We start from the raw sequence: 12,567 nt of genomic DNA, 5'->3' as shown, positions 1-12,567 counted from the left end.
CTATTCTCAGCCATTTTTTGCCTTGGATGAACTACTAATACAATGCATTGAGGAACTCTAGCTGACTCATCACAACACTTGGATTTTCTCTAGGAGAAAATTATTCAGTCTGAAAATGAAATGACATGAAAACCTTGACATGAGAAGGAGAAGATGGAAGAAATATTTGTGTATTAACTTAGCAGATGAATGAAAAGGATACAGGAACATGCGTATGTGGCAGGATGGGGTCTGTTTTTCTTTTTACTTTAGCGATAAATTCCACAATATCTACCTGATTTCCATAATAAATATATTCATAAATATTATAAATTATATAAACATATATATATATTTATATAAAAGAATATATATACAGCATTTCCATCCTTTGAAATGTTCATTTTCTTAAACAAAAATTGTAATAACATTTGACAATATTTTTACAGCTTACGTACAACAGCAAGATGCTAATTCTTAAGATTTCTATTGAATTCAACTAGAGTTGCAAGACTGCAGCTTTGAAAGTTTGGCCAAATTGTCTCATGCTGATACCTATAGTCACTGGCCACTCTTAGAAAAGATGGAATTAGCCTTTATGGTGCTTAGTTTGCTCTTACATTAGAACAGAGTGGAAATAAACTGTATAATTCATTAGGCGCGAAAGGCACAAAAAATATAATACCCTCATTGTTGCTAAAAGTTATACAGGGACCTACCCTAGTACTGCTGAAACTTATGCCAAAATTGCCATTGGTTTTCTATAGGATCAGGATTAAGTCCATCAAGAAAATATCAATTGGGGTTTTTTTGTTGTTTTTTTTTAGGAGGTTGGGGAATCTATGTCATACTGCCTGCCCAAATTGAAATGTAATAGCATTTTTATACTTCAGAACTGGCCACTTCAATTTCAATTTCCACTTAAGGAACATCATCAGGAACTGTGGTCACAGAACGGAAGCTGGCTATACATGCCAGTCTTGTTAGTATGCCAGCTTTTAGCCACTGTACTAATCTGAAGTGCTGGGCAACACTTCACAGAGGCAGCTAATCATTATTAATTCCTTTAGAATTCATTGCAATAACATCAATCATGGTGAACTCATTCGGTATTAATATGGATGTAATGTGAAAATGAATAATGCACACAAGAGTTTTTATATTCCTATTTTAGAAAAATAGTTATGAACAGTGTATTTCTCCTTCCATCATCAAATCAGAGCTACCGAGAGATTTTCTATCAATTACCTTCATCATCATTCCAGCTGAAATCTTGTCAGAGCAAACATATTTCAAAGGATTATATCCAACTCCATTACAGCATTCTTCGCTCTTTGGAATAAGTTCAGTCTCACAGCATTTTACTGGCACTTGGTCATTCTTTCTAACATGTGCTAGGAACTCACCACTGGAACCTGAGCAGCATATGGTATCTGACATACTCACGTATTCCTGCCCACAACAAAACATCCCTGAAATGAACAAACAAAAAAATATATATCTGAATATGAAATGTAAGTAAGCAAATAAATAGATAAAGAAAGGAGAAAGCTCAGAATGTGATGTAGCTTGGCATAAACCCATCAGCAGCTGGAATTACCCAGATTTAGCTAAAGTGAGATTAAATTCAAACGTGAGGTGACTGAAGTAAGCGTCCTGACTTCTACACCTGCTGAAAACAATCAAAAATTAGAGGAATAAACAGGGATCCCCTACAATCAACTTACACCATTGCTGAACTTTTGTAAGAACCTTTGCTATGAAATACCATACCGAAGTACTGTGTGCAGCAGGTCAAAGACAGGCTGTTAATGAAAATTTCCTGTAGAATGTAGAAATTGAGAAAGCTTCTCCATGTACTTTCCAGTCAGGTATCATTCATCCCCCCGCCCCTTACATGGGCAGTCTTCCAACAGTGCATCTTAGCATACCAGAATGTTTCACGTCATATTTTATGTTTTAAAGTGAAGGTTCATACTAGGTACATAGAGCTGAATGGGTGACTTGCCAAATACCCACAGTGAAGTTTCAGTCATCTGATACAGACAATTACTCTTTAAGAAGTTAATATCTAAATATAACTTGCATTTCTGTAGTGGAATTGATAAGCTGCCAAAATTAATTCCACAGTCTTTCTTCTATTTTTAATGATTTTATTTTAAAATTAAAAGCTCGTCATAACCACTGTAATTTTCCAAATATTCACATGAATGATTCTGCAACTGTGAAATACCAGCGTTGAACCCCACACCCTTTAAAGAAAGGGGTAAATTTTAACTCTGAGCAAAATGCTACAAACACCTCTATAATTGGCAATGAAATAAATGTTATAACTAATTCAACTAGAAAGAGATCACAAAAAACCCCAGGGCTGTGATATACTGTTACATCTACAAAATAATTTGTATTTGACATAATTTCTGTAGTATGTAGACATTTAAAACACATGCAAAAGCAGCCACTTTTCTCACTGCCATTTATTGCAGCAAATCTCTCTTAGGAAGTCATACATAATAAAAATTACTCTTTAAGGGTATGATCCTGCTAAAGCATTCAGAGCATTTCATTACAATCACTGGAATGACTCAAAATGGTGATGTTACTTGCATACTTTACCTATTTTCAGGGCTGGTTCCATTCACAGAAATCAAACTGTGATCACCAGCTCTCCAAGGGGTAAATATTTCCCCCTGTTCACACCCTTTTTCCAAATCGTCCTCGGATTCTACCAATTTTAAGTAGCGAATTAATGCAGAAAATGACTCAATTCAATACTAATAAGCAACTCAGACAGCCCCAAGGGACTTTTGACAGGCAAACTAAAATTTTGATAATGAACTGTTTTTCTATTGAAACAAACAAGGCTGTATTCTTTCACTGAGAACCTCATCTTTGTTTAACTGAATTAAATTTTTCAGCCAAGATTTCACTCGCATAACAAGAAGTGACTCCCTTTCTAGTTTCTTTGGTAAACCATTACTTCTTTAATTATTATCAACCTTGTTCCAGTGTGATAAATTGCTAATTACTTAATACCCTAATCAGCGTTCATTCTTTGCACAGATAAACTGTGACAGCGCCATTAATTTAAATAGTAATTTCACTTAATGGCCAGAACGGCACACCAGATTTTTATGCAGCATTTTCTGAAGACTGCATCCATCACTGCAATATTCTGACATAAAGATGTCTGACGTGCACTAACTCACTTAGGGAGAGCAGATGTTGCAGAGCAGAGTTTGGTAGTAATTCCCATAGTGCATCACTTCAGCATGAATGAGCTGCAAAGGCAGAGGTAGACAATCTTCTGAAACTGCATTGCGTAGCCTCTGACCTTTGCTTAATTTATCACATGTAGCACTTGACTCCTGAACCTTGACACCTCAAATGTACAACTTTAAATATGCTGCAAGAAAAACAAAATAGGACCACGTAATATTGATGGATTGATCTGCCTTCTAAAAATCACTTTATTCAGTTGCTTAAGGATCCAGAAATTCCTATAAACCCTTGCTGAATTCAGCAAAATACCAACATACAAACTATTTGTTTGTAAATCAGTTGGAATGTGTGTGTCACGCTTTATATATTTATGTTTCATAGGCACATAATGCATTACAGCAAAAAGAAAATCCATGGGCTGGAAAAGACACTTCCTGCTAACAGTGATTTCTGTCAACAATTATTTCATGTTCATCCCCAGCAACTGAAAAAATTTACAAACACAGCTGAGTGATGAATTACTAATTTAGTAAATCTGCAAAACCAATGCTTTCAAAAGGAAAAAATGAGTATTAAAAGGCTTAGCCTTTGGAGCCAGAATAGAGGATCAACAAAATACAGAGCCAGTGTACATTGCAAACTACTCCAAAAATCCTTGGCTTACATGTGGGTATCGCAACTCTTACAGATCAGGAACCACAACAGTACAAAGCATCATCTTTCATGAGTCTGGGATGTCAGTATAGTGGCATTTTACTAGCTTTTTTTAAAAATTTTATTTTTAAAGAGAAAATCCAAGAGTGGTTTTAGCTGACGTTATCCTTTATAGCCAGAAATAGACAACTTTGGATAATCACATTGCAGCAGTGGGGCTCAGGATGTCTGTATACAATGGCACCACTGCCAGCCTTTGCCAGTAGATGTCTCTATGGTCACCCCACTAAATAAGGCCAACAAGGGGCGAAAAATAAAACCTAAGAAAAGAGAAATTTAAAAAAAAAAGAGTAATGTGAGATGGAAAAAACATCTCTTTTTGCAGGAGAGACTCTCTGAAAAAGGTATACAATGGCAAATGAAAAAGTTGTACCATTCAAGCCCTTAAACCAACATTCAGTGCAAACCTGGATCTAGATTCTGCAGAAACACGCTGCTTTCAAACTGGTTGTGAAACAATAAGGCTGTGCACAAGGCTTGCACTTTTATTGATCATGTTTTTCTCGTACGATTTTTTTCAAGGAACTAAAACTCCCAAACAAAAGCTTTAAATTGTCATTATATTTTTAACCATGGCATTCATTGCCAACTATAAAACAGAGCTTCAACAGCATTTCAGCTTTTGCATAAAGCCACCCGTTACCTTTTCCCCTTCTAGACAATGAGATCAGCTTTCCAATTACCATATTCTTGCAAAATTCTACTTATCCATGTGCCAATGATAAGTAAATTATGTTTATATGTGAGAGTATTTTTTCCATTAGAATCATTATAATAATAGGGATAGGGAGCAGGTAGATTTTTGTGCCTGGCTTGTGCATTTTCATGATGTATTTAGCAAGGCTGAATTACTCTAAGAAATTAAGCAAAAACCTATTGAGCATGATGTATCCGATATGATAAGAAACCACAATCTATTCTATGCTTAATGCAAAAGAATACGATCTCTTTTCAACTATGGCGCTAATTCATCTTTCAAACCTGTATTTGTGTTCAGCTGTATGCTGGCTCACAGCATAAAGTCCTCACAGAAAACCTGTGAATGATGAAAAAGCCACTGTTTTCTTTTTTAATAGCCAAAAAAATGTCATCCTGACCCATTCTCAAGAAAAATGGTGTAAATGATAGAGTGCTATAGGCTAACCACATTTTAAAAAGAGGGGTATAAAGATTTTTTAAATATATATATTTAAGGAAAAAAACTGTTAAGAACACATATATACTGAAATGAAGAACATAACTTTCATCCCAAGATACCTGTATTACACTCCTACACAACTCATCTGCCCAGAGAGAGCAGTAAAAACATAAACGCTACCCCAGCAGTTCTGTTCCAACAGCATCTGTTAATTCACTCCATTTATAAAATACATATTGACAAAGACAACTGAACTGGGACCAGGGAGATTTGATTTGGTGTGAGAAAGTCAATTCAATGTGATTTTGTTAAAGGGCTCCTGCAGGCAAATAAAAGAGTTTAAGTAATAAAGTACATAAAGAGATGTTTTATGAGCCAGCCCCGTCTTGTGGCAGCCACACAATGCGCGGCTATGCAAGAGGGCCTTGTTCAGAGCTGATATTGTAAGCCCTGCATAAACGCTCTAGATCAGGCACAATTAGGGATCACAGTGAGGGGGAGCTAAAATCATGCAAGCGGTGCTGTTCACAGCATACCCTCCACGAGTCACCACTGGAAGGGAAGGATAGTATAGAAACCGCAGAAAGTGTTGCAATGGCCCTTCTGATTAGCCCTTCCTGACAGTCAACACAGAACTAGGGTACTTCTAATACCACAGCGGCTGAAGGATCCAGTGAATAAAAAAAATAAGCTGAAGATAGAGCTCATTTTTTGAGAAAGGAGGAGTTCAGCCTTCAGGTCTGGATTCGTAGTTATATATTGAGATCCTTAGTTGTACAACTAGAGGGTCAAACTGGCACGCACATGGTGAAAGCACTACATCACTCATCTTTGTACACCAAGCAGAATTGGGTACTAAACCTCATTATTTCTGTGTTCTGAAATCGGGCTCCCCTTTGAGACTGCAATTGTTTCTTAAGTCTTTTTGTCAGGCTGAGAAAGCCTAAGGCTGGTGGTATATAATTTGTCTAATAACTGTGGAAAGAAAAGACACATGAAAATACCTGAATAGCATTTGTAATAATACCTCCATCTCTGTCACCACCCAGTCACAGGGTGCTTTACGAGGAAGTAGGGTTCAGGTTGTACCTCTGAGTGATGGAGTAATTTCCGATGGTGTGCAAGACATTGATGGGATACCACAGATAAACAGGTGACTAGTGCTAGGGATTAAGTTTTGTTAATTTGAAACCAGCGGGTTTACTCCTATGTATATGCACAAGTGAGGGACATAGACCACCAAGTAGATAGCGTCGTAATCTTCAATTTCTAAGTGACTAACCCCACACCTCCAGAGCAAATGGAAAATCCCTGCACTGGGATGGATGGCAGCACAAGGTGGCCAAGTCTAACCTCTGCTCTACTCATTGAGAGGGGACTGGTCCTATTTTCTGACTGGCATAATGAAAGATCATGCACTCCTTTTGAATTTCTGGTGTCTCCAGCCCCCACAGCTTTTGGACAAAGGCAAGGAAGGGTTATTGAAAGCTCACCATTTTGCAATCTACCAGAATAGGTGAGTAAAGTGCAACATCATTTTAACAAATTGGCGTACACACCTTAAATCTGAGTGTGTCACTGCCGAATGGTTAGTGTCACAAGAGATGTAGAAAGATGAAGACCCTTTTTTCTTGAAAACTTATCACTTACCTGTGAGAGGTCTGTGTGCAGTCCCTTCTTCTTCATCACCACAACAGACCAAGTCTGTGCTTATGACTTCTCCACCACAGCACTGCTGATTGAAACTGTCATGGAGGGATCCACCACAGCAGATTTGATTGCCTGATGTGGAGTAAGGCATTCCCCGGCAGCAGGAGTCACCAATTCCAACTGAAACTCTGTTTTGCCCTTCGTTAGGGCAACATACTTCTCCTGTCAATTTAAGAATACAATTAAAGATTTTATGCATTTATAGCTCTTGAAATCTCTGAGAGGCTTTCATCTGTTAGCAACAAGTCTGGATTCACACACTAGTAGCTTCATGTACAAAATGTTCCATGTGAAAGCATGGAATCACTCGGTACTTTAGAATGCTATAAAAGTATTATATTCATTTGTAATAATAATTAAAGAAACATGCATTCATTAATTCAGGGCCAAGACTCTGTAAGATATGAAAATGCAAGCATGACAAAGACAAACTGAGAAGAGCAACAAAAATAATTTCTGTAAATATGATAGTTATACAGCTGAAAACCTTTAGGTAGAGGCAGCTACACAGTAAAGAGAGTTTGTTCTTGCTATGATTAACAGAACAGTCAGCCTACTTATTCTCAGCAAAAAATTTCCTTGTCTCCTCCAAAATCATTCCAAACTTATTTTGAAGGACTAATTCACATTGCTTAAAGAGTTTTTCAGTGTCGCTCAGAACTTCATCTCCCAAAGAACTTAAGGATTAAACTCACTTTAAAAATTAAATACCACCGTCACAATCAGTGGGCTTGGCTGCTACTTAAGCAAAAGCATCAGCTTTTGCAGGAAAAGGCCTTAGGATAAGACTGCCAATGAGACTGACACTATAATGGTGGGCTGGGCTGGGCTGGCATAAACTGTGTGCTATAAATGGAGTAGATACTGCCATAAAGGATACAAAAATTATGGTAAATGGCGATAATTTTCATTCACTAGTGTCTGCACTTGATCTCATCCAGTGTTCTAAAAGTTACATTTTTGTATTATCTTTCTGTGTTGCAATGTTTTCTGTGGCTCAAATGTCATTTGGAAGGAGTAGAGTTTTTGTTCTGCTATTGAAGACAGGTAATAGAGGTGATTAAAGCATTTGGATTCTTGATTGTTAATTAATGTGTTTTGATTTTTAAAACTCATTTTTCTCATTGAAAGTAATACCTCAAGTCATTTTCTTCTGAAAGGTTGGGAATTACAGACAGAGCGCCTTAAACCCAATGCAGCTTTTGTCATAAATAATCATATGATGCGATTGTAACAGATGAGGGAGAACGCTGTTTTCCTTCCCCCCCACATTTCTTGCCAAAGAGGTGCCTGGGCAGTGGTAGCATTATTTGTTCTGCTCTGCTTTAAGCTCTCCTCCCATCTTAGTTCTGGGATGGATGTTTGCACTTCTTTGTGCACTACTGTTTCAGAAACTGAGATTCCTGCCTTCCTAATTTGTAATCTTCATGCCTTCAGCCCAGTGTGCATCAGTACATCTAGAGCTATCAAGCTGGCCAAACAACATCTGGGAAATATGTATGCTTAGAGAGTTTCCTGTATAAATAACTTTATCAAATAAAGTCAATAATAAACAAAAAAAGATGAGAACAAATTTTTAGAGTATAATAGATATAATCTGTTTAGATACTTCATCATATTTTCCTGCATTCCTCGGAATCTAATTTCGTTGCTACACAGAGAAAGTATTAAAACACAGAATGTAGCTTACATCTATTGGAAATAAAACTGTTTTTTTTAAAGAACTATTAGACATAAGACACAAAGGATCAGTAACCTTCTCATTAACCTCTCAAAATGGGATCCATTCCAAGCTAGGCTTGAAAATGTTCTTTCTCTGAAAACTGCCATGCAGTCTTACCAGTTAATTGTTATCCTTATCAAAGAATGACCCACATTAACATTTAGCTTGAGGTTATTAGCATATTTATAAAAATAAAAAAGAAAAAAGTGACCAACATTGTTCATGTTGCTGCCCTTTAGAGTACGGAAAAAGAGGATGCAGCAAATTTACTTAGAAAAAAAAATGTTTAAAATCATGTTCAAACATTCACTGTTTCATGCTTGTGGACTGCTGACTGAACAAGAACTACTTTCAGACATAAGACATTTTGTTTCACTGTGCTTTTCTTTCTTGATGTAAACAACATTAAGCTAGTTAACACAGACCACTGGATGGGGACAGAGGTCACAGTATAATCTCTCCGTTTCAGTACACTGAGATTAATAAGGCCAGCAAAATACTCTTCTCTGGTTCTTCCATGTGATAGCATTTTTCTGATGACATCATGGAAGGCATTCTAATATTGTGATATATGAATTACTTTTCAAAGTATCAGAACTTGGGATGTGCTGAACGTGTTGGCAAAAATTCAAGCATTTCTGAGCCTAGGGAATGTGTGCCAGCTCACGAGTAATGGAAGCATTTTAGCTCCTGACCTGACAATTGCCTACAAAGAGATATATGCTCTGAACACTGCCCCCTGAAAGGGCTCTCCTCCTCCTTTTCCTCCCCTCTCCCTGTCAAAAGCCCACCAACAAACTGGAAAACCAAACTCTGGACAATAGCACAGAAGCACAGTTTTGGCAAACTTCCTAAACAGTTCTGAGAATAAGAGTACCATCAGCCTTAAGAAAAGGATAAATTTCCATCAAAGATAATACATGTGGGATGTGTACTTTGATCTGTAACATTGGTGGAAACAAAGAGTAGACAATGCAGAAACATGTAGAAGTGACGTAATCCGTAGTTTCAACCCCAAATGATAACAATTGTTCCACAAAAGAAATGGCTAGGGAAAATCACGTGGGGTCAAGTCAAGCAGAGAACTAAACCGCACCACTAAATTGCCTGATGGTGTTCCTATTAAGCAGAACTGCCCTCCCCATTATGCAGCACTTACTGCAATTAAGTATAGTTTGGCATAAATTAGTTCTCTGGGAAATGACCCAATCATCAGGTTTCATCAATTAAGCCTTTCTTGTATAAACAGTGTACTGTGTTTAAAAGACAAAGTCAGTGCAATTTTCTTTGCTTATCCCACTGAACACAAGTCTTGAAGGCATCTAGAAATCTTGATAAATCCCACATTTATTGCTATGTTTTCATTCTCCTTGGTTTAGCAGATGTATCAACTTTGTTGTTTTGTTTCTTTCGAGCACTGGAAAGGAGTTGTCTCTTACCTACTAATACCCTAGTGTAATAACCACCACAGCACCGATGTTTCGGTTGCACAGCATGTATCTGACCACCACAGCAAACCCCTGGTGAATTAAGAATAAATGGAATGTACTTGTCCTCGCAGCATTGGAAGCCAGGTTTATTGTCGTGCAGAATCCCATTACAACATACCTAGAAGTAGTTAAAAAAAAAAATCAGTAAGGCAATATCTGTTAAACAGAACATAATATGTTCTCTGGCAAAACAACGTATGTGAAAACATGCACAACACATCCTAGTACGGACACTAATATGACTGCAGTCAAATAAAATGTAACCTGGCTAAAAATCCTGTGCCATCCAGCATTATCAGACTTCAATAAACTAGTGTGTATCTGACAGAATTCTGCTATTTTGTGGCCTTCAACCATACTGCACCTTAATAAAATAGTCCATTAATATGAATCATCTTCATATGCCTCGCAGGCTGTTTGAGTCTCTCAGTGTGGAGTAGATCGCAGTATGTACATATAATCTACCATCACCTTATCCTTTTCTTTTCTCCCCAATTCTTATTTAATAAACTAGTGTGTATCTGACAGAATTCTGCTATTTTGTGGCCTTCAACCATACTGCACCTTAATAAAATAGTCCATTAATATGAATCATCTTCATATGCCTCGCAGGCTGTTTGAGTCTCTCAGTGTGGAGTAGATCGCAGTATGTACATATAATCTACCATCACCTTATCCTTTTCTTTTCTCCCCAATTCTTATTTATTTATATTCATTCACCTTATCCTTTTCTTTTCTCCCCAATTCTTATTTATTTATTTATTCATTCATTTATGATGAAACATGTAATCTGAAACCCTTACAACTAAAACCCAGTATTTTTCAATATGAGCTCTTGGGTTTTCTTTGACATAAAAATAAGTGGAATTTTCTTCTTATAGCACATGATCCTTTATTTATGACCACAGTTCTTCAGACAATGTGATCTCAAGAGAATAGTATTTATATAAGGATTTTTTTTTTTCCAAAATAAAATTTACATGGAAATGAATTTTGAAAAGGCCTTTTAACTGTGGACTTCTTTCTAGGTGCTGTCGAGGAAATTATACGCTTGAACAATCAAATAATTATTTGTACACTTACTCCTGTGTCGATGGAGTGGCACACAGTATACACAGTAAATCATATAGAACAGTCAGTAGAATCATCGTAAAAATTGTAAACTCAGAACCTACAGTCAGTGCAACTTGTATTAGCCAGAAGGATGCCTCTTACAGCTAGACAGAAAATGCAGCTGGCAGTACAGCACAGATGTTGGAGCAGAGCTGCTCCTTTGTTTTCTTTTGACGTGGAGCACTTCCACCCCTTACTTTAACCACATTCTAAATCAGGTTATCTTAGCAGGAAAGAAAGAAAGTGTTCCTTTAGAAGGATCTTTTGTTTACCTAGGTACTTTAATTACTACCTGACAAAAAACTTTAAAAAATGTATGTCACTAGGCTCAGGACATCTAATTTGTATTACATTTATAATGTTAACACAAATATATACATACAGAAAGGATATTATTACTTTTCTTAAGTCATAAACAAATTCTTTCTGACTTCAGAAAGATGATGCTTTGCTTTGTTCACTTTTGAATGGCCTTTACTCAGTCACCCTTGGGAGTATTAGGTTAGGTTCTGAAGTTACAATTTACAATGCATAAACAACATGTAACCCAAAATTAACACAAGGTAGGGCAGAAGGTGTTCTTGTTTTCTCATTATATTTTGAGGTTTTATAACCTTATATGCTTTGAATTGTCACACGGTTTTCTGCTTTTCCAGCACACTTTCTCATTCAGCATCTGTTTTAGACTACCAACGTAGCTGAATTTTGTCATTTTCTGTTCAGGAATTTTGAGTCTCTGTAGGTCCTATTACATTATTTTGCTGTCCACCTTGTCACTGGTAATATAATCCAATCTATGAATTTAATTAACCTACTGTTCTTTCTTCCAGATCATTAGTTAAGATGTCAAATAAAACTCTGCTTTACACCTCTTCTCTGCTTCCTATCTTTTGGATATTTTTTATGACTGGCACGCGCTCCAGGCTGAGTTTTTCTTAATTTACAATTGGCTCCAAAGCAACCTAGAAGATTACCTGGTCTCTCTGCATTTCCAAGTCATTTAAAAGCATTCTTAAAAATATCAAATCAAGTACTATTGTGCCACTGTCCTCAGAACAGATCACATTTAGCAACAACCCTTGACACTTGCAAAAAATGCCCTCTGTCCTGTCCTTTTTTACTGCATCCTGAGCTTCAGACACCAGATCCAGTAAATGCTGTACCTGCCTGCATGCAAGGAGGCCAAATACATGTTCCTCACACATTCTCGGTCCCAATTTGTGTGCCCCTTGGGACTATGTCTCCCTCTGTGATCTGTCTAACCTAATTTCTCCTCTTCTTTTCACAGATTTCATTTGTCATCCCTGTACTGTTTCCTTCTTTTCAGTGATGCATGCCACCCAAATTTCACCTGAACATGGTCTTTCCATCTTTCAGATTGTCCTGGTTTCGGCTGGGATAGAGTTAATTTTCTTCCTAGTAGCTGGTGTAGTGTTTTGGATTGGATTTAGGATGAGAATAATGTTGATAGCACACCG

General features: G+C 37.0%; 1 protein-coding gene across 1 annotated transcript in view; it reads right to left on the bottom strand.

Annotated features, from left to right (window-relative positions):
• The window catches only part of LOC103899194 (usherin), a gene marked incomplete at its 5' end in the record, with an annotated part of 310,634 nt that overhangs the window by 87,678 nt on the left and 210,389 nt on the right, over positions 1-12,567 (bottom strand). The window contains 3 exons of the mRNA XM_019472152.1: positions 1,228-1,451; positions 6,704-6,925; positions 9,926-10,094. Coding sequence (XP_019327697.1) covers positions 1,228-1,451; positions 6,704-6,925; positions 9,926-10,094 — 615 coding nt within the window. The remainder of the gene's footprint in view (positions 1-1,227; positions 1,452-6,703; positions 6,926-9,925; positions 10,095-12,567) is intronic.

The sequence above is a fragment of the Aptenodytes forsteri genome, unplaced genomic scaffold (genome assembly GCF_000699145.1).
Source record: "Aptenodytes forsteri isolate BGI_AS27 unplaced genomic scaffold, ASM69914v1 Scaffold195, whole genome shotgun sequence".
Classification (NCBI taxonomy): Eukaryota; Metazoa; Chordata; class Aves; order Sphenisciformes; family Spheniscidae; genus Aptenodytes; species Aptenodytes forsteri.
This window is presented reverse-complemented; position numbering and strand designations above follow the sequence as displayed.